Source organism: Durio zibethinus, chromosome 22, assembly GCF_047325235.1.
Source record: "Durio zibethinus cultivar Kanyao isolate XHJ-2024 chromosome 22, ASM4732523v1, whole genome shotgun sequence".
In the NCBI taxonomy this organism is placed as follows: Eukaryota; Viridiplantae; Streptophyta; class Magnoliopsida; order Malvales; family Malvaceae; genus Durio; species Durio zibethinus.
In genome coordinates, this window is record NC_143183.1 from 5,411,850 (window position 1) to 5,435,294 (window position 23,445).

At 33.9% G+C, this 23,445-nt stretch overlaps 2 protein-coding genes across 3 annotated transcripts; one reads left to right on the forward strand and one right to left on the reverse strand.

The window, feature by feature from the left end:
• Positions 1-355: 355 nt before the first annotated feature.
• On the forward strand, positions 356-3,098 carry LOC111307834 (serine hydroxymethyltransferase 4-like). Its single transcript, XM_022906114.2, has 4 exons — positions 356-1,111; positions 1,707-2,097; positions 2,183-2,284; positions 2,598-3,098. Exons 1-4 carry the CDS (start codon positions 434-436, stop codon positions 2,840-2,842), a joined length of 1,416 nt encoding a protein of 471 aa, XP_022761849.2. The 5' UTR covers positions 356-433; the 3' UTR covers positions 2,843-3,098.
• A 66-nt stretch (positions 3,099-3,164) lies between these two features.
• Positions 3,165-22,912, reverse strand: RAD50 (DNA repair-recombination protein (RAD50)). 2 transcript variants are annotated; one of them, XM_022906110.2, is made up of 27 exons: positions 22,570-22,912; positions 22,392-22,478; positions 21,990-22,058; positions 20,789-20,964; positions 19,338-19,452; positions 16,795-17,023; positions 16,471-16,649; positions 16,200-16,370; positions 15,886-15,990; positions 15,691-15,798; positions 15,374-15,585; positions 15,173-15,265; positions 12,740-12,867; positions 11,840-11,954; positions 11,603-11,732; positions 11,125-11,334; positions 9,986-10,194; positions 9,640-9,841; positions 8,422-8,591; positions 8,022-8,346; positions 6,086-6,211; positions 5,949-6,001; positions 4,214-4,364; positions 4,060-4,122; positions 3,810-3,943; positions 3,594-3,722; positions 3,165-3,494 (listed from the first exon to the last, which is right to left on the reverse strand). In XM_022906110.2, the coding sequence occupies exons 1-27, from the start codon at positions 22,690-22,692 to the stop codon at positions 3,455-3,457; spliced, it is 3,852 nt and encodes a 1,283-aa protein (XP_022761845.2). In that variant the 5' UTR covers positions 22,693-22,912; the 3' UTR covers positions 3,165-3,454. The 2 variants fall into 2 exon arrangements, with proteins under 2 accessions (XP_022761845.2, XP_022761844.2); XM_022906109.2 differs by having other exon boundaries at positions 21,891-22,058.
• Between the last annotated feature and the right edge of the window lie 533 nt (positions 22,913-23,445).

Here is a 23,445-nt window from a genome sequence, read left to right on the forward strand (position 1 = left end):
ATCTTGCAAAAATATATTTTTGAAAAGATTTATAATTTTTTGAAAATTTATTTTAAAAAATTTATGTGAAAGAGAAATGATAATTAAATAATTTTGCTTATAAAAAAATTTTTAAAAAATTAAAGTGAAAAAAAAATTGAAATACATTTAGATGCATTCCTTTAAACTTTTGGTTGGTGTATAATTATGAAAAAAAAATTAATTAAAATATGAAAAATCCTACTAACCAAGCATGAGCCACCTAAAACCCACCCATTAAAATAGGGTGAAAATAAAAAAGAAAAAAGGTCATAAGAGTACTTTCACCAACCACATTAAACTCCATTTATAAATCCCAAAAAACTTGCGCCACTGCGTCCTTGCCCTTTGCTCTTGCCCTCACCATTTTCCTTCTTCCTTGTCTTCTGTCATCTCAGCCTTTTTCTTACAAAACATGGATCCAGTGAACACATGGGGCAACTCCTCCTTGGAATCCGTCGACCCCGAAATCCACGACCTAATCGAGAAAGAGAAGCGTCGGCAATGCCGCGGCATCGAGCTCATCGCTTCCGAAAACTTCACTTCCTTCGCCGTAATTGAAGCCCTCGGCAGTGCCCTCACCAACAAATATTCCGAAGGCATGCCTGGGAACCGTTACTATGGAGGCAACGAATTCATCGACGAGATCGAGAATCTCTGCAGAGCTCGTGCTCTGCAGGTTTTCCGTCTCGATCCCACCAAGTGGGGTGTCAATGTACAGCCGTACTCGGGTTCACCGGCAAACTTTGCGGCTTACACGGCTGTTCTACAGCCCCATGATAGGATCATGGGACTGGATTTACCCTCTGGAGGTCACTTGACTCACGGTTATTATACATCTGGAGGGAAGAAGATTTCTGCTACTTCTATTTACTTTGAGAGTTTGCCTTATAAGGTGAATTCGAGTACTGGGTACATTGACTACGAGAAGTTGGAAGAGAAGGCCTTGGATTTCAGGCCCAAGCTTATCATTTGCGGTGGGAGTGCATATCCTAGGGACTGGGATTACGCCAGATTCAGAGCCATTGCTGATAAGTGTGGTGCCCTCTTGTTGTGTGATATGGCTCACATTAGTGGCCTTGTAGCTGCGCAGGTATATTGTTTTACTTGGATCTTATTTTGTTTTTCTTTGATCTTGCATGTTGTTTATTGGTGATGTTAGATCTAAGTTTTTAGCTTGGGATTTCAATTGTTTATATGATATTAAAATTTTTTTATGGATTGGATCTGGGGTTTGTGGGATTTACCATGATCTTTAGATTCTGGATTTGGGTTTTTGATGTGACATTATTTTCTTGGAAACTTTGTTTTAATTCTTGTGAGACATTTGCATCGTAATCATATTTTAAAGAAGGTTCTTGGAGCAGAATATGGATTCTTTTAATGTCCTTTAATGCATATGCAGTACATTTTTAGTATGTGAAATGGAAAAAATGATTTCAACTGAATACTCTTTTCTTGTATTTTGAGTTGAAATATTTAAACTGTCTTGGAGATGAAATAGTGGAATGTACTTTATAAATTAAATGTGTTTTAATCAAATATGAAATCAGATCTGAGAAGTCTTACAGTGATTAGTTTTGATTTGGTTTCTGATAAATTTATTGGCTGTCCTTTTTTTACCTTTTATGGATTATTGAACCAAAATGTCAAGATATTAATTCTCATTGATTTTTTTGTTGGAGTAGGAAGCGGCAAACCCTTTTGAGTTCTGTGACATAGTCACAACCACCACCCACAAGAGCTTGAGGGGTCCTAGGGCTGGTATGATCTTCTACCGCAAGGGACCAAAGCCACCAAAGAAGGGCCAACCAGAAGATGCAGTGTATGACTTTGAAGAGAGGATAAACTTTTCAGTTTTCCCATCCCTTCAGGGTGGTCCACACAATCACCAGATTGGTGCTCTGGCTGTTGCCTTGAAACAAGCCATGTCACCTGGGTTCAAGGCTTATGCCAAACAAGTTAAAGCCAATGCTGTTGCCCTTGGAAATTACCTGATCAGCAAGGGATACCGGCTTGTTACTGGTGGAACTGAGAATCACCTTGTTCTTTGGGATCTCCGACCTCTTGGATTGACTGGTATGTCAGTTGAATTACTTGGCCGCAGGTTTATGGAATAATTGCCTTTGATTCAGTTGTGATATTTTTATCATTGTTCTTACAGGCAACAAGGTTGAGAAGCTTTGTGACCTGTGCAACATCACCGTTAACAAGAATGCTGTATTTGGTGACAGCAGTGCCTTGGCTCCCGGAGGAGTACGAATTGGTAAGAGCTGCTGCATTAATTAATTTCTTGATCTTGAGTTGCTCTATATCATTATATCTTCTAGAGGTTTATAAATGTGAAATCAAGGGTACCAAATTTGCCTGGAACAAAATGGCTTTACCAGAACAGTGGCTTGGAATTACTGATACCTGATTCGTCTGCTCCAGTGTATAGGACGTTTAAATTAGAAGTTGTCTTCTGCATCTTCTCTATTGGTTTTTGTGAAGGGGGTCCCTGCAGTTTGGTCAAAATTTTATTAAAATGGCTTGATTTTTATTTGATGCGGACTCTTGATGCAAGTTGCTGTTGACAGGTACCCCTGCCATGACTTCAAGAGGTTTGGTTGAGAAGGACTTCGAACAGATAGGAGAGTTCCTCCACCGAGCAGTGACCATCACCTTGAACGTCCAAAAGCAGTATGGAAAGCTCTTGAAGGACTTCAACAAAGGCTTGGACAACAACAAGGAGATTGAAGAGCTCAAGGTTGATGTTGATAAGTTTGCATCGTCATTTGACATGCCTGGCTTCCAGATGTCCGAAATGAAATACAAGGATTAGATCTAAATGCTATTCATTCTTATTGCTGTTATTATCAGCATCAGGGTCTTTTGGAAAGTTTCCTCGGTTGATGTTCAATGAGTGGAAATGAAAGAAAAGGGAAGAGAAAAGGAAGCAATGCTACCATCTATGGTTTTCAATTGTCTTAGGCTAGTGTTCAATTTGATATGATTTTCAAGTTTTTGTTGTCCCTCTCTAATAAGAGCTTTGCATAAACTTACGTACCAATTTTATATATTCTTTTTGTTGCTGGGAAGTATGTGGTTTTAATTGCCATGGTCTTTTTCGGCCTTCATGGTATTTATTCTTGAAAAAAAAAACATGAAAAAGAAAGGAATTTATTATCTCTATGTCAAAGGTTGAGAATTTGCAGACATTAATAAAGTCAGACCATGGAACACTCTTCTTCAGCACAATACAATTTATCAAAAAAGAGTACAAGCTTACATTATCATAGACGTTACTTTATATGGTTACTGCATGTACAAGCTTTACATATAACAACAAACCAACCACTGACTGGTATTTCAAGAGCAGCATTTGGTCACACATACTGATTCATCTCCAAGAAAGGCAGTTGAGGATGAAGTATCAAAAATCCTTTGGAAAAAGTCAATCAAATATCTCCTGGGCTTCAATTATACTATGCTGACTGAGAAAAGAGAGGCAGAAAAGATGGTATGAATCAGATGAATTGGATGCTAAAAGAAAATTGAGTAACAAACTTCAAAGAAAAAATTATAAGTATTACTGGTCATCTTTGGTGACCCGGTAATATCTCTCTGCATGTTGCCGTTGACCGATCAATTGAGCGAATCGTTCATCATGAGTAATAACTATCAGCTGAAAATTCTCCTGGCCCTTTCTGTCCTCCATAATTCTGGACAAAGTGGAAAAGAATAATCTGTAAATATTAAAGCCATTACCTCAGAAATAAATATAGAATGAAAGATGAAGGTGCACATACCTAAGGAGAGCTGCTGCAAGACTCTCAGCATTTGGGCCATCCAAATTTGTGGTTGGTTCATCTAGTGCTAGGATTCCACAGTTGAGGCAAAATGTCTCAGCTAAAGCTAACCGTATGATAAGAGAAGCAAGGACCTGGAACAAACAATAACTTCCACGTTGTTTCATTTAGTCAATGATGGTAGATAAAGTAACTCACCCATTACCATTTCCCCCAACTTATTTTCTCTCCACGTTCAATGATCACTCACCTTCTGACCTGCACTACATCGTCCTCTCATTTCAAGCTCAGCATCACCAGTTTGCATGAGAACCTGCTTTGGATGCAAAGGGAAAAAGATAACGATGTAAAGGAACTTCAAAAAAGAAAGAGAGCAAAAAACAACAAAAGATAGAAGGTCCTACCTTGTAGCTGTAAGAGCGAGTTCCAGCACCTTCAGAATCTGAATGAATGCTAATATAATCTATATCTTGTCCCCTGTATGTTTGCTGCCACAATTCTCTTATAATTTTGTTTATTTCCTCCATTTTCATTGAATGAAAGCGCATGAGTGCTCTACAAACAAGAATGAGCATCAAAAAACACAGTTAAGTTACTAATATCTGTTACTAAGTAGGCACCAGACTCCTAATTATTTTTTTTATGAAAAAGAACTTGATTCTTAAGAGGGAAAGATTCATGGTGATTTAAAATATAGTCACTAAATTGACACTACCAATGCCATGCAAAATCATTAAATAAAATGAAATATAAGTGACAGGTTTCAATTCCAATATAACCACTTCAGTTGACTGGCTACAATGAGAATAAAAGAGGATGTGGCCATGGACTGCTACAACCAACTTGCTATTTCTGATTGAAAGGGTTTTAAAAAAATGATTTTGATTGCTAGAAGAGCTGAGGGAGACTTGCAGTAATTTTAATTATATCAAAAGAAAGACTTAAATAGTTTGAGGGTAAAAACAAGAATGAAATACATGAAAGTATGAAACATTAAAATGATGATAAAGAAGAAGAGTTACCATAACCCCTGCAGATAACTTAGTGAATGCATTTCAAAAATAGACAATACCACGTTTGAGTTACCGTGTGTGTGTGTGTTTATTTTTTTGTGTTTTTTAATAAATAAAGACATGAATTGATGCAGCAGTCCATTAATTTTATTGCAAGAAGAGAAGATCCAGTTAAAAGACATGCAATCATTTATACTAAAATCTGCTTCATGAAATTACATATAAAGAAGGGGAAAAGTAGAGTAGCTTAACTTAAAAAGACAATAATACAAATATAATTGGAATAACAGCAGTTTCAACCAAAACCAATTAAGAAACTTTAAACCTAAAATAAAACAATAAGGGTGTGTTTGGGGTACAAAATTATGATAAGATTGCATAAGATGATATTATGAATATGATTAAATTAAATAATATCATCCTATTTTGTATTTGATGTGTGTAAAGATTAGGATAAAATAACTTTATTTGTTGCAAAAAATTATCTTTTCTCAAAGTTTATACAAAATAAAATATTGATGTAATTTTTATGAGTGCAATAGGATGGATTAAAAATAATACTCTCTACTTTGAGAGGATTGAATAATCCTATGCCAAGAGAATGATTAATCTTCCCAGCAATCCTATCCCTTTCTTTAGATACAAACCAAACATGATATAAAATGATTCTCATCCTATTTTATCCATCATCCTATGCATGAAACATAGACTAATGGTGTTAAATAAAATAGATTGTGTCTGACTCTTTGATATATATATTTTTTGTTATTTTATTTTATTTTATTTTTTTACTTTTAGGTTCTGACTTACCTCCTTGCATATGCTTTCACAACTCTCTCCTCTTTTCTTCCCTTCCTTTTTTTTTTTTTTGTTTTAAAGTTTTAGACTTTTGTAATTTAGGGAAATTAATAATTAAAGTTTCCTTCTGTCTGTACAAACCTAGGGAACTTTACCAAAAATTTCAGACTCTAATAATCAGAACAGCTTTTTATTTACACTTGACAGATAATACACAATTCTTTAGCCAGCTATCAAATAAAGAACCATTCTTGAAGAATTCACAATCTAAATTTTTATTTGGGCATGTAATTAAAAAGACAACATGAAAATTATGCAAATCGCATACTTGTCAAGTGCATTGTAGTATCTATCCAGGTCCTTGTTTGCCATCTCAGTTGTCTGTCCAAAAACATTTAAGTTGATAACATAATAAAACAAGTAATAAACGTTAAACCTGCTGCATTATATTAAAATAATTGCCACCTTAAGCTGGATTAGCTGATCAAAGTACCGCTTGTCAATGTCCTTGTATTGTGCTTGTTTAAGTTCGGCTTTATTCTTTGAAATATTACTCTGGTAAACAGACATTGTTCCTCGGCATCTGTTAAGCTGTGGTGAAAGAGAAGCATCTTAAAACTCTCAGACAGATAAGATGAATGCCTTTAAACAAAGGCTTAATGATAATAGGGGAAAGAATGGAGAAGCTCAACACATACATACAAAGCTTTTAAATCTGAAAGAAGTGACAAAAGCTTTTAAAGTGTGAATTATCCTTTTTAAATTCATTTTTAATTTATTTGTTGATATGACACTTGACTATGACCCCAGCAACTATGATAGGAAGCTCATAACTAAGCTTTTAAAGTGTGATTTATCCCCTTTTTAATCCTTTTTTTAATTTATTTGTTTGTATGATACTTGAGTATGACCCTAGCAAGCACGATAGGAAGTTCATAACTGGCACTTTTGAGGGCTACAAGGTATTATTCTCATTAATCTATAACAGACCTAGGAAAACAGAGTTTTATGCTTCCCATTCTTTCTAAGATAGATGGTATGGACTAAAGGTTAGGAGGCAAAATTAGGGATTTAACCAGTTATTTGGGTGCTATCTAGGTTCTCTAACAGAACCCAAATGACTAGTGTTTGAGAATTTTGGATTGACACTTGGAGGTTAACATGTGTAGGTAAGACTTTTGGATTGTAAGAGTAAGCAATTAGATGTTTTATGGCAGCAGAATAAAATGACGTGAGAGTTGAGAGTAATCTGAAGTAGTATGAACTAATATTGCAGAAAGCTGAACAAAGAAGATGAATAAGGGATCTGGCAATGGCATGTTTGGAGCCATAGATCTCAATCTTAATGAGGGGACACCTCATCAGTCTGTAAACTGAAACTCCCTGGTGACAAAACAAATTAGAGAGGAGCTGGATCCTAAGTAAAGTCCCAAGATCCACACCTAACCTTCCCTAGCAGTCAAACCTAAGGTTGATTTGTTTTGCAAGAGGATAAACTGTGGCAATATTATCCAAGAATAGGTTTCTATTAACTGAAAGATGTTGCATTTCTATTTATAGAGCTATAGCAAAATCCTATTCGTGCAAGAACAGAGATCCAAAATACGAATTGCCGAAATCAGCTCAAAACAACTTGTAAACCATAATATAAAGCTGATAACATAAGGAAAACCTAAAATCCATTAGACGTGACATATGCAATTTCCTGTAAATCTAGAAATTACCCTAATATTCTTGATGCATAAAATTGAGGGGGAAAAACAATAACCATCTATCTAAAAGAAACAAAGTAATATGGCCTAATAATGTTGATTACAGCTTAAATACAATATTAAACCAGTCCAAGATCAATTAAAGACTGTAATTCCAGATTTATTCGAATTTAATGCTAATTTTGCTTCACATCTTTGTTGTAGGCATCAATAATCGGAAGAACTTAGTTTGGGGGGGAGAGGGAAAATATTTAGCAGGGGCTGGGACAGCACCATCACTTTCTCAACTACTGTACTGCAGAATCTTCAAGTTATTTAAGTTCACACAACCGCATGTCATAGTCTTTGTAGTCAAACTTGGAAACACAATATTTCATATTATGCTACAAAACTATGATGAGATTAGGTCAGGAAGGAGAAATGAAAGCTATCAAAAGTGAAGTTGAAATATAATTTGAAGTTATAAGAAGTTAAGAATGACAAAAATGACATGATAAATGAAAACACAAAACAATAAATCCACTACCCCTCTACCACACTTATTGAATGAATACGGTAGAAAACTGGAGGTCCATATCAATTCAACAAGACAAAATCGATGGCATGCTATCCTGAGCTGAAAAGCTATCAGAGAATGTACTTAATGGAAAAGGTTAACACACAAGGATGCCAGTGAGAATCATACATACCTCTGAAAGAAGTCTCTCCCTGTCTTCCGAGAATTTTCGCAGTTCACCTTCAAATTTGAAAATACCACCAATCTCCATTATTCTGTCTTGCAGTAAATCAATTTCACGAGTAAGTACATCTACTTCAGCTTTTGTTTTCCTGTAATTCAAGTTATCCTCAATGTTACGTCTTAATTGATCTTGATTCCGCATCAAGTCTTTACTTTTGTTTAGCTCAGCCAAAATTTCCTGTTTCCTAGCTTCACAGCTGAGAAGTTGAGATTTCATCACAGATTGCTGTTCTAGCAGTTCCTTTAATTTCTCCCCTTTCTTTAAATCATAATACCTGGTGGCAAAAAACTCCTGTTCAATTTCAATGGCATTTGAGAACAAGCTTTGATTCCATTGTTCAGAAACATACCCTTTAATCTTATTGCTAGTTTGAGATAGTGCTTCAGCTTCATGTTGATATGAGCTTCTAAGTTTATGCTGCTGCTCATATTCCTGAGTGAGTTTTACTTTCAAACATTCATAGTCATTCAGCAATTTTTCCTTCTCCTTGAATAAAGAACCAAGAGACTCTGCTAAATGCTGAGAGTTCCAAGAACAATGCACCATGGATTACATAATCAAAGTTATTAAAAAAAAGGAAGAAAGTTTGAATATAAATGCTGTTAGCAACTAAAAAGTACAGGATTTATATTTTATGGGAGCAATTATCACATTAAGAAGTATCATGGCTAATAGTTTTAGAGACAAAGCTTGAATCCACTCTATTTCTTGCTCATCCCACCTACCTTGATTTCATGCAGAAGACCCAATAGCTCACCTAAGTGTGAGACTAGAATGAAGCAAATGAAGATTAGCCAGCAGGATATGTAGAAGAACGCTTGCAACTTTTCCTAAAAATTATCCTCAATTCTTCTTTCCATAGTGAACATTTACTTTCAAGTAAGCAGTGACAAAACTTGAGCACCCTTACTGAACCCAAATCTCTAAACAGCCTAAAGGTTAGCTACAGAAATAAGCTCACACAGCTGTCCAAAAAGTAACCTACATTAGCATGGTATCAGCCAAGCCAAATTATTGCAACTTGATTCAAGAGGCCAAATGCACACATTGCAGTATGATCTTCTAACCTTGACATAATGGCTTGTTCCAAAGTTCCTAGAGCTTCAGTTATGAAGGCCAAGAAATACAACCAAAATATCTACAGTAATGGAATTTAAATGAACCTATAGATTCCAAATAGAGTTGTCTTTATATTCGTTGATGGCATGATTTCAAGTTGTCAACATATTTAAAATTTTGAGATTTTAACTGAAGCTATAGATTCAAAGTTACCTTACATGTTGGCATGTGAAGCCAGTCAGTTAACATACTTATGAGCTAAATTCATTAGTAACAAGATATTCTAAGAACGATCAAGATAGGATTTGGAGTTTTCTAGTGAAAATGATCTCATCAATGCTCAAAATAGGAAAATAGCAATCAGACAGAAAACTTGTTATACCTATATGCCCTGATATATTGCTGCAACACTAAGCCAATATCTTATGAGAGAAAGCATACATATACTAGCACAAGATACTAATTCCAAGTTAAGTAACATCAGAAATTATCTTATGAGATTATCAACCTTCTCCTCAAGATCAAGTTGACGTTTCTCCTCAGCTAAGTGCTCTAACTCTTCTTCCACCTTTTTAAACTCACGCAATGTGTTGGCTACCTCAATTTTTTTCTCCCTTATACCATGCCACCGCAATTGAATGCTTGACAAGTCCTTTTCCATGTACCTCTGTTCCACCCTTAAATTCTCCACTTCATTATGTAAAACGTCCCTGGTTGCAAAGAGAAGAAGAATTACTAAATACCAATAACACTTCAATCAATATATATTGCCTCTAGAAAAAGTTTTGAAGCTAAAAAGGATGATTAGAAGGTTATCAACACCCAATATTTGGGTTAGAAAAAAAAATAGTTACCTTGTGTTTTGCAAACTGTTTAGCTCCAATTGGATCTCTTCCACAGTTCTAGTACCTTGCCCTCTAATATCAAACTTATATTCCAAACCTTCAACTTCTGCTTGCAAACCCTGAATTTCTTGGAAGAGCCTGTCAGCAGTTTCAACAGGTTCCACCAAGGTCTCAATGGAATCCTTATCAGTCTTTATTTGGGCTAAAACACCTAACACCTGTAATAATAACAGCAATGATAAAAATAATGCATTGCCAAAACTAAATTATCATGATGAAAGGTTCTTATTGTTTTTCTAAGCTATACTATAATACCTAAACAGTAATTATTTTTGAATGAAGAGCCAAGAAATCAAAATTCATTAATAGCTTCTTTGGCACTAGGCATCGACAAGTTCCACATAAATACTGAAATTTAGGGAACATAGAAAAGAAAAAAAAATGGTGAAAATGAAAGAAGAATATGCTTCTATATTGAAAGGTCAATTTAATAGACTCATCTGAACTACTTTTGGCTGGGATGAAAAATATATTTCCTTTGCAGGCAATCATACCAACTTTCATAGTTTTGACTTACATCATCTCATCCCATCTTGTTCTCCTTAAGAGTATCGCTAAGTGAATTAGCAACTTCTAATGATAACAAAGACTAACAGAAACTGAAGAATTGTCTTCATTTAAGGTAGCAAGTTATTTTTAATGATTGAAAGTAGATTTTCCAATCCAATAAGAATCATTTTCCAGTAATTTATTTATCATGAAGCAGAAATACAGTAAAGTGACCTCAGAAAGACTTGAAGTTAAGTTGCACTAGTAAGATCACTGATCATATGCTTACAAATAAGCAATTACTAATCACGTTGCTACAGCCATTTAAAATAGGTAATTAGATACTAAGGCGTTTTATGTTCTCCTTTTTTCCAGCTTGAAACATATTTGATATAGAAGTTCAAAACCTATATGCCATATCAGCATTAACCACATATGTAAAACTACTTCACCTAGCTAAACAGACAATGTTGATATAGAACCATTGCGAAACAATGCCACCAATAATGTGATTTTTTTTTTTTTTTATCTTTAACAATAAATCATAGCATTACTCACGTGACACATCTAAAGTCATGTCTACTGAAACAGATACATACATCATAATGGGCTTGAGACTTTTGATTGAGCTCTTCTGTAAGTTCATGCAAAGTTTTCTTAGCAAGAGGAATTGTCTCGTTTCCAGTTTTAACATATTCCTCATAAACCATACGAAGCTTGTCCAACTGCTGAAAGTGAGACTCAGCATTTGATGATTCCACTGCCAACACTTTCATATGTTCAGCTGAACTTGCTGCCTTGACTCTTTGCTGTAATTTACAAGAAAATACAACAGAATTCAGAAAAAAATTAAGGGACTTTATGCTGACTGAATCAATAGACATCCAGTTAAAATTTAAATATCAGGGAATGTCCCTAATAGTATACAGAAAAATATTAAGTGGTCAGAGAGGCCTAAGGCTTTGGAAGTAAAATGTTCAGATCCCCCCCACCCCCAAGGTATGCAAGTTCATCAATAAATATAAAAAAGATTAATGATAAGCATCTGGTAAACCTATATATGATAAATATCACAACCTTCTTAACAAATTCATCTTCCTCTTCAGCAGAAAAAGGTCGCTCACAGCATGGGCAAACATGATGAGCACGGGCAACTCTTTCAAATGGATCAAACATTTGCCTCATGCCATCAGCAATGTTGTATTTGCTGCATGCAATGATCCAGATATATTACTAGCATGTCCACAAAAATGAAAATGACATGAATATATTCATACCTAACAGAACATTGTTCCTAAAGTTAAGAGCAAGAACCTTTTATGGATATCCTTTTTCTCCTTAGCAGTCTCCAAGACTTTGGGATAGAAATCGATGGTAAAAGATTGTTGATCCAAAGAATTTAGTCTGGTTTCAAGAAATCGCTTCCTTGCTGAATTTAAATGATGAGAAAACACAAGAAAAAGTAATATGAGTAGACAACCTTGAGATGTCAAATTGATAGCTTGTTATATAAATCTTATGCCTTTTTGAAGCCAAAGGCTACGGTCATGGACTCTTTATCAGTAGAAGGTCCTTCTGGTCTAGGGAAGGTACATGGACTCTTTATCAGTAGAAGGTCCTTCTGGTCTAGGGAAGGTATCTTGTAGTTAGTACATCACAGGTACAATATTTAACAAGTTAATTAAGTTTTGGTACATTTTCAATTTTCCATTAATTTCCCTTGGGCTTATTTTGTTTTTAGTGAATTTGTTTGTTCTTTTTGTATGGCCTATAGCTTATAGAAGTTAAATGTTCCTCCTAAGTGTAACAATTTTAAGAATTCAAGTCCAAGTAGGAGAAAATTGATTTTGCTTAGCATTATCCCAAGGATCTTAATTAATGAGTATTATTGCAAAACTTGTGATTGAGTATTTCTTCCTCGTTCTTCACTCTCAACTGCTAAAATGCATAGGTATACTGATCATACCATAGGAGTGATAGTCGTAAACTTGCTACATCACATTTTGCTGCTAACCAGTAACCTTATCCTTCAATTCCAGCTATGCATTGAGATCAAATCTCAATTCATTTAAACCTTTAATTAACTATTAGATTTAACAAGGATGTTAAATCTCCGGTGTAGTAAGCCTAGATATCAGAATCTTCAATCTTATAGAACAAAATTACAAGAACATTGGTATCATTAGGAAAATAAAAGCCATGAGTGCTACTTACAGTCCATATCTTTCTGATGTTTGGATAGGTTATTATTAATTTCATCTATTTTCATCTGCAACATATTTACTTCCTTCTCGGCTTCACTGGATTTCGTGCTTAATTCATCATACTCCATTTGAGTAGCCCTGCAGTAGGAATAGCACAAATTGAAGACAAAATCACATATAAGTATACAAAAGTATGAAAAAGAAAAATCAAAGTTACAAGCACCCATAAACATGATGCCAAAGGATAAATCATATAAGGGGAATTTGAAGTATTGAAAACTGCTAATGGATGTCAACATAAACCAAAAATAAGAAACTAATTAGAATAATTTCAGAAGATATTGATGACAAATTTCCTGAAGGAACATCAATGATCACAAATCAAAGATATTAGCAAATTTTCACTACATGATGATATTATAAATACATTTCCTTCAATTCATAGATTGCTGTCCTCCTGAACCAGTACCTAGCATTTTACTGCAGTTCTGCAGATGTAATGCATGCTTAGGTTCACAAACGTCTAACCATGTGCAAAAAAGTTAATGTGATATCATATTATAAATAACCAAACTATTAGATGATAATAATGTCAGCCATGTATAACACATGAGGTGGAAGCAAGTAACAGTATATGGAAATGTAACCTACAAAATACTAGATTGTGGTATAACACACAACATTACTAACAGAGCATAAAACTTGGTGGAAAGGAAGAGACAAATATAACCTCAAAAAGGGAAAGATCTGGGCTGCTAATTAAGTTTGTATGTATTCACATTGACTGTCAAGTCCATCACCAATAGAAAGTGCATACAGCAATTTCAAAAGAGCAAGCTATTAATGAACAATTTTCAGTTTTCTTTTTAATACATTACCATTTTTCCAATGAATTCATCAAGTAAAATTTAGAATTGACTAAATTGTTTCGACAGAAGTGTAAACTTGCAAAGCTGTAAAATTTATAATTGACTAGTTTTTTTCTGACAGATACTTGCAAAGCTATTGAGTGTTGTTTGGCCAATGCTTATCATTCCAACATAATTTACAAATAAGAATACATACATGCGCATTTCGGAACAAATTTAATAACAAAAATAAGGAAAATGGCATATTCAAAGAGAATCAAGAAATATATCCACTAAACTAACTTCACAGGGCATAGTCAAACCCAAATATCGAAAAGATAGTTTGACAAGTGAATTGAAAATGAAAGAGTTGGATGTTGTTTGATAAATTAAAAAATTTATGTGATGAAATTTTAGTAATCAGTTTTATGCCACGAAATTCATTATGTAAAAATTGTTTGGTATACTATTGAAAATTATAGTAAATAGATTTTGATCGGTTTTTTCCCCTTTTTAAAGAGATGATAAAAATGAAATTCTCTGTCAACTTAGAGTTGAAAGAAGGCATAGAAGAAAATTTTTTAATTAAAACATAAGGGTGCTCAAACAATTAAAACTTAAAACCATTTTGACCAAAAATGTTTACTAAATACCTTATGTTGCTGAATAATTCAGCAGTTTTATTAAGAAACCAAAATTTTAAAAAATTCAAATTCTATAATTTTTTATTAATAAAAACACTGAATACATTTTTAACAACTCACTTCATACTTCTTGTTGTCATGTATTAGATAATTAAACTTGCAAGGCCAGTGTTACATCAAAGAGGCACTAGTATTCTATTAACCCATGTTATGGGGGAGTATTCATGATCTACAGTGATCATACATCATTAATAAGATCACTGTTGGTGTTATAGCAACTCATTTTGTACAAAATTTTAAGATTAGAATGTTTTGGTAAAAAAAAAAAAAAGCTTCCACATTTTTAATAACAAAACTTAATTAAATGGTATACTGTATATATGCATATATTTGTATATAACCTTGTGATCTCATTATATATTTACATGAATACAAGTATTTCCATATTAACGTATTCATAGTGTATTTTTATGCATACCTTTGTTCAGTAATATGTCCATGTCTGACTGCATGAAATTTTCAGAAAATTCTTACCTTAAGGTATTTGATATTAAATTTAAAATTGCTCTTAACTCATTTCAATTGCTTTTCAAGTCAAAATTTCACTCAAAAAGGATTACTATATATTCATTTTTTATAGTGAACATTATATATGCATATGTTTTAGGATCCTAGGGAACTTCTGTCTAAGAATTACCATCAAGTGGATGATCCAACATCATTGAAATAATGGAAGCAGAGATGATCATCCCATTGAAGGGTGATATTATTAAGCTTGGTGATGTAAGATCACTAACACGTAGAGTTACCAAGGTGATACCAACTGATCTCATTAGGGAGAGCTCTATCACCATCTCTCTGTCATCACTAATACCTACACCCTCCTCAGGAAAAAAATTTTCATTCAAAATAGGATGTTACAGATTGAAGACGTATTTTTGTTCAACCAACCTTAAAGCTTGGGTAATTTCCCTTTTCACATCTTTGTCAGGAGGAACCCTCCCTTTTAGTACTCCTCTAATCCTGTCCTTGTACTCATCAATTCTGGAAAAAGTAAACAAAAATAAAGCCATAAGCTTCAACATGAAAATGGAATAGACCAAAAACAAATTAGAGTTAGGCTGAGGCTGATAAAAGGTAAAACAGATTTACATCCTTTTGTGTTGTTTCTTCTTGTACTCCAACTCTCTCTTTTTTATAGATAGCATCATTCTCTCCTCAGCATCACCAGCAATGATGTCTCTCTCTAGACTAAGGACCTTAATCTTTTGATCTATGGCGTATACCTCATGCTGCTTTTGTTGTATGTTTGCATCAAAGCTTTGCTCATCAAATTGCTTTTTCTTTCTGTCCATCTCAATTTGCTGCCAACAGCAAATTTAAGAGAATCGTTACTTCACATATAGGCATATAGCTAATCAATATTCATTAAGATGAGATTTTTGCATCCCAAGCAATACTATACTCACCATATTCTTTTCTCTTTCATCAATGAGAGAAAGATTGACATCCGAAATTTGAAGTTCAAGTGAATCACGATCAATTTTCTTCTCTTCCAAACGTTTCAAAATAGAAGTCTGAATTGTATCACATGCAAATGCCCATTAAAATATGAGAATAAGGGAAGTTGGAAAGCTACTAAACCTTCATCCTCAGATACAGACCTTGACTTCTAATTTAGCCTTCTTTTGAGCCTCACTACTGTTCCAACGGTCATTTGCACCCATGTAGCAATCCCATGCAGTCTTTAGCCTCATTTCATTTGATTTCTGAAATTACAGCGACACTTGGCATAAGACCATTTAACATGAAGCCATAGTAATTCTCGTGGCAAGGATAATATCAATTTCTAAGGTGCATCAATAAATATTATATTGTGCATTATACAAAATTTGATCTCCAATAATAGAAAACAATAACAACTGCACACATCTACACAGAGGGAAGATGCATTGATTCATAAAAACACAAAAATCACCTTTTTCTCGTCCAAATCTTTATCAAGCTCCATCAACCTCTCTTCTATTTGATTTGTGAGATTCAGAGCAACTTCATCACTAAAGGGGCTATTTGGGATAGACCCTAAATTGAGCCGTGCATATAATTGTTGAATGGCAGAATCTCTTTCCTTTTTTGACACCACAAGATACTGAAACATAAGGTAAAAGAGTTAACCAGAATAAAATTCAGACAACGGGAAGGTTTTATGATTATAACTTTTAAAAGATGTCCTGATCTTTTTGTAATACCTCCGCATCCCTTTGAAGCTTGCCAATCTCCACAATATATGCATCTAATTTACTCCTATAAGCAGAACTCTCATTGTGCAAGTCCTGCTGGTTACTCTCCAATTTCTGAATTTTATTATCCAATAACATAATCCTTTCGTCAAACTTGGTTTTCCATTCCAACAATTCTTCATCAGAATCTAACAATATGAAACAAGAAAATATCTGCTGCTTAAACATAAAAATTTGGAATGATTCCATAAATGCAGGATTTACATAGCTCCCACAAAGTAAAAAAAAAAAAACCTACGAAAGAATCCTGCTTCTGATGTTGAATTGACAAACCTTCATTTTCCTCAGCAAGAGCTGCATACTGTCTCTGCTGCTCCTTGAACAAAGTGCTCCTTTCAGCAGTCTTTGTTGATCTCTGGTCCTCTATCTTTCGCAGATCTTTCAATGTTGCTTCAGCATTATGAATCTTAGCATCCAGGTCATCAATGCTTTTTCCCAATTCCTGTATTTGGCTTTTCAAAGATTCTGTTTTTTCTTGATCTTGAGCAATGCTTTCTCGAAGCTGTATGAAGAACCATATCAAGAAAGATCCTTTAAGGTGATGTCATAGGATGTTGAATATTAGGGTAATAACAAACCCAAACCCTACTGTAAACATATGGATGAGCTCCCCGTAAACATATCAAATATCAGATTGGCTCCAAAAGTTCCAATACCTACTTTTCCCCTTGACTTTGCTAACTTTGCCAACTTCAAAAAGACTCATCAACTTCCACATGTAGTCCCTTTCTTCACATTTAAGAAGGAAAATCTAGGCTTTAGAAACACAAGGAGAAAGTGTAATATAAATGTATGTTTCTGGAGTCCCACCAGGACAGAAGTAGTGTCATCACAGCTAAAACAAAGAGAAAGAAACTAGAATGCTAAAACAAATAGGCAAAGATGCATGAAGTTGCAGCATCAAAAAATTATCGAACAAGAAATGAACAAGATTAAGGCAAAAACCAAGAAACTAAACCATCAATTAAACCATAGTAAACATAGTAAAGCCAATTGAATGATTTCTTAATTTTGATTCATTCTAGCCTTCAAGAGAATGGACACAATGCATGCATGCCAATCTACAAATACATATGACAAAGTATTGGGAGAATCAATAATTAGAAAAAACATAAAATAGAAGAAAACAAGCATCACTAGCAATATAAGCTGCCAAGAGCTTAAGGATATTACCCTACAATATGTGTTAAGATATCCACACATAAAGCTAAAGTCTAGACTATCACTACAGCCAATGGCTCTAATAAAGTACAAAAATAAAACAAATAGTGTGCGTCTTCTCCCATATGGTTTTTTTCAAAACAAAAATAAAAAGGGGAGACTAGCAAAGTATAAGTTAATGATAATGCCCCATCAAAATAATTCTTCCTTGTATAATAACATACAAAACTTCATTACAACGATTTTCCCACTCATGTCACCATCAGTAATGATCTCTAGAAGTCTCTACACCCAAGGATAGAGCTAGTTATACCAAACTCCAACATAGTCAACAGTTCCAAGGATAAAACTTGCTCTCATACGAAATTGATGTAACTAGTGGAATCAGCAAGGTCAGATTATTAAAGGATGTAAAAAAAAATTGTGGATAAGCATAAAGTAGCAAAGAAACAAAAATCTAAAAGAAACAGAAAGGTGAAAACTTTAAACACTTTAACTAGGATTAGATGAAATGAGGAGAAACATGAGATAAACAGAGGAAATTAATCTTGAATGATTTTACTTCATTTAAACCTTGTTTTCTTCAGTTATAACAAAAATGCTACCAAAAAAATTAATTAAATACCCAATCAAGGTCAAAGTCTTTAGCTAGGATTAGATGAAACAAGAAGAAACATAAGGATAAACAGAGGAAATTATTTTTCAATGATTGTAATTTGCTCAAAATTGTTACCTCTATCACATCCCTACTGTGAAACCTTGTTTAGCATATAAAAAGTTTCAATGACAGTATATAATGTCAATCATGCTAGAGGTAAAAGGAACATAATACTGCACAAATTAAATAGATTTAAAATTCCAAGTTAATTTTGAAACTAATTTAAAATGAAAATGACACAACATGCATATCAGATTCAATTTCCTTATATACCTACATCAATCTTCTAGCTTCTAGAAGGAGAGAGAGAGAAAAGAAAGTAGCAAGAGAAAGGAGAAGAGATAGAAAGGGAGAGACAAACAGATGGAACAGAAAAGATACAGCAGGAATAAGGAAGAATAGAAGGACAAAGATAACAGTTACAGATAAAATCCTCTTTCAATTTCAAACAATCCAAAATCTGAATAATAATAATAATATGCAAACTAAAGAATTCATGTATGCAACCCATAAAACCCTAATCTAAACATGAAAAACAGAGAACCTTATTTGTAAATCAAAGCCTAACAATGCACTGAGATGGTCTTCAATCAGTTTCTTCTCAATTTCTCCCTCTTCCAGAATTTCCTTATAAGTTTAGACAAAAGATGATTTATCATGATGCCAACATGTACGTTAAATCACTTAAGGACAAAGATCCTTTGTGTTTTTCACTAAAGTAAAATTGAATCCTTCCCACCCATAAACTTTTTGTCAAGAAAAATGACCAGTATCATTAGACACTTGTAAAACACAATCAATCACTTGTTGAATGATAGATAACAATATGAGTATGTTATGTGGCTTATGCCATGATGTAGGCCTCCAGAACTTATGATTACAAGTTAAAATGGGAAAGGAACAACACTACCTGAGCAGAAATTATAAACAAATATTGAACGGGAGGAAGAAGAAATAGGATTAAATAAATGAAAAAGAAAAGAAAAATAATATCCACCTTATATGCAGCATCTTTCAAGGTCTGCAAGTGCGCCAGTTTTAGCTTATAAGCCTTTATCTCTTGAGCTTGATCTTTGTGAAGCTTTTTTATGACCTCCAAGGCTTTTGTATATCTGTTTACAGGCAGCCATTAGCAAAAAGAATATCCTAAAAGAATGAAGATGGGTTAATTAGACAATTTTTAGTGGATAAGTAAGCAAAATAGATATTGCAGCGAGGGATTATACATGTACTTTAGGGACATTCAATATGCAAACAAAAACCATGCAAGGAAATCCACCGTGCTTTATTAACGCAACCAAGTGCAACAGACATTAAATGATAACCAGATTTCCAGTTTCTAATATATAAACACTCTATCTCACAACACAAAAATGTAAATAAATATGAAATCACGATTCAATTCTACCAAGATTGGTATTAATGCCTTAGAATTTTTTACGAAAATTCCCAACTTGCAAAAAAGAACTCAAGGAGAAAAGTATTAAGTTGTTAAATGTTCTTTCTCATGAAAAATTCTGTCACTCTTCCTTAGCAAGATTTTCTCAGAACCATTCTGGAGCTTGAATGTATCATAAAATGAGCTGATTTCCATATAATTCAAGTCTAACCTTTCTCTGGTATGGTGAATGCTATTATAGATACTGTAATTTTCAACTAAATAAAGCAAGAAGGCTTTTCAAATAAGTATATAACACCAATTTAGAGACCATGCACAGAAAGACTTCTCTGGAAAAAGGGAAGTTTTTCTGAAAATTTAAATATTCCAACCAGCCAACAGATGCAGTGCTGGTTGTGCTACAAGTGGAATCTAAACAACAAGATGAAAGAATAATCTAAATTTTATGCTTTTCAAAAAGGAACTCGGGTAAAAGAAGCACAAACAACTCCCACCTAGCCCAACCCTGCCTTTCAACACCCCCCCCCCCCCCCCCCAAAAAAAAAATACAAATCAAAGAATCTTGGCCCAAATTGGTGTTATCAAAATGTTTCACAAATAAAATAGGTCTTGTATTAAAGTCCTAAATGGCATATTTCAGCAGTTATCCAAACACAAAAGTACAGGTTTTACAACAGACATCGAACACATATTGTTGCCAACTCAGCAATACAATCAAATCATAAAGCAGCAATGTGCATAGTGACAAACATTATAAAGAGACGTGAATCACTCATAACATATTACTTTATAGAGAACACAAATATATCAAGAGAGTTCAAGAGATGAGAGAAAGCAAATCTTCGATTCTAGGCATGAAACTTGATATAAAAAATTGTGAATACAAGGACAAGAGGACAGAAGGATGTTCCTGTGCACTATACATGATAAAAAAATCCAAAAACATTGATAAAACACATAGTTGTAAAGGCAACAGGTAACAGGTAGTACACAACTAATCTCAATATTGAGAAGGAAATGATTTTAAGGAAAAAAAACAAACAGCATACCTGGTAGCAGAGAAGATATCATCAAACTTCTTTTTTAAAGTCGAAGGATCTTGTAAAGGCCAATTGGCCTCATCTTGGTGTACAAATATCACATTTTCCAGAATAGCTTTTGAGACTCCCATCAAAGCTGGTATTTCTCGGTCCATGTCAGCACATCTATAGCTGAGGCAAACTTTCTGCAGTTCACAAACAAACAAGAAAAATTAAAAGTACGGTTGGTGGATTTGTACAAAATAATGCAGGTCCTAAAAGGAGCTTGACTAATGCAGCAAAATAAAATCACACTACAATTCCTACAATTCTTGAGGAGACTATCTAAGCAACACCAGCTTGCTCGACACTATGGATAAAGGCTAACTAACTCAAAAGGGAAACCTCATGCAGTAACCACCAAAATATTACTTTGATCTTTGGTCTAAACCAACCACGAATATCTCCAGCCCAGGGCCAAAATTATTTATTCATTTATTCAACCACATAACTCACTGAAGGTTAATGGAACCATGCAATCCCTAGTCCTTCAATAATAATACACAACAAATAATTTCCAAATAATGACTGAACTTCGCACTGAAAAAATAATATATCCACTAATGCCTTTTGACTTTATTCATGACAGTTACATAATTATCAGTAGCCCATTTAAACTCATCCCTGATATCGGTATTTGATAAGTAATCAAACAGTTTATTCTTTTGATCATACATATTCTAATGACAAAAGAAACCTGCTTGTCACATACCAACACAAAAGGTGTCCTCGTTTAAAAATTTAAAGAACCAATTAGGTTGGAGCTCACTTGTCAATTTCCCAAAGAACAATAATCTATAACAAGGGCTTGAAGAGTCAATGCTATAAAAGCTCATTTAGAACAAATGAAATTTGAGTATAATTACCATTATATTCATGACAATGTTTTAGTATGTCTGTAACAGTGCTCCTTATTGACATATTACATAAAAAACATAAGGGCATTTAGTTGTATGATTCACACAAGAACTTACATACATACAATCTTCACTATAATAACTAAGATAATATAAAAAATAAAAATAAATTTATTTGAAAGAAGTACGATCACTCAAAAGTATGTTTCTTTAACCTCTCCAGTGTGAGGATTTATGGTTTGAAGCACACTCTCGATTGCTTTATACTCCATCTTTGATGCCTTTTGGGTCAATTGGAATGACCTTATACATACCACATCTTTTCCCGCCGCTGTCTTGAACCGCAGCTTAATTTGCCCCTTTGTCTCCGTCTCCCCTGCAACCTACAAACAAAGTAAACATGCCCCTATAATAATTCCTTCAATTGTTGAAGTTATAAAAGCGAAACACATAGTTTACTCATACTGTGTTTGGTTCCTACTTCTGCTACTTGCTTTTTTTTCACTATTTAAGTTTTGCTTCCTAAAAAGTTGCAAAAAAGAAAAATCATATTCCATTGAAGATGAGTAAATGGCTAGAGTGTAACATATAATGAAACATATTTGGTCCTATGAAAGCCAAATCATGCATTTACCATTACTCCTTCAAAAATATTAATACCATTTGCTTTTATATCGAAATAAAACTGTAAAATAAAAAAATTAGAAGAAGGGTACCTTGGGGTCATGAATGAAACTATGACCAGACCTTGCATTTGGAGGCAACTCCCCAGTGCAAGAAAGCTTCAAGCACTCTATAATTGTCTGCAAAAAAACCCCAAGAAAAAGGAAACCCGTTAAAGAAAAGCGTATAAAGAAGCAATAGATTAAGAAAAAGGGAGTGGGGAATACTTACGGTTTTGCCAGCACCATTGGGTCCAACGATTAGGGTTAAGGGTTTAAAGAAAGTGATAACGTTTTTGTTTTCCGGGTCGAAACTCCGGATTCCTTTTATCAACATCTTATCCACTGTGCTCATCTTTTTTTTTTTATTAAATTTTGGGTTCCGTTTAGTTCACTGACGATGAAGCAAAATCATGGAAGCTGAAAAACTGGGTTTCATGCAAAAAAAGGTTTCTGATTGCTGTGGCAATGTTTGTTTGAGCAGAAGAGGAAGAGACCGAAAATATATACTGAGTCAGAGTCTGAGTTATAGCTGGGTTAAAGAGGAAAGCGAGAAGAGGAAGAAGAAGGAAAGCAATGGGCATTTTCTTTTGTTCTCTTCTTTGTAAGCCAGTGGAAAGGCCGGGTCGGGTATATTGGGGTAATGGGTATATCCCCATTTTCCCTCCATATACTTTTATTTATATATAATGATTAATTTTTCTCATTATTTTCATTGTAAATATTAGTTTAAAGAAAATGATTACTAAAAATTATGCTATATTATAATTGTTTTTTATAAGTTATTTTCATTACTATATTTTTGTAATATTCTTTTAACTATTTATGTCTTATGTAAAGCTATTTTAGACAATTTTTAAGTTAAATGAAATATTGACCAAAACTATTGGTAGCTTAGGACTCTTTGGCAGTATAATGGGATGAATTTTTGCCGCCCCACAATTTTGTTTTATAATTGCATCTTTAAAAATTTACAAACAATTGTATTTTATGATTAAATCTTTAATAATTTAATTATAAAACATCTTAATATGAAGGCTATAAAAATCATCACATTGCCAAAGGAAACATTATTATTGAATAAGTTTAAGGTTTGCAGCCCAACTTG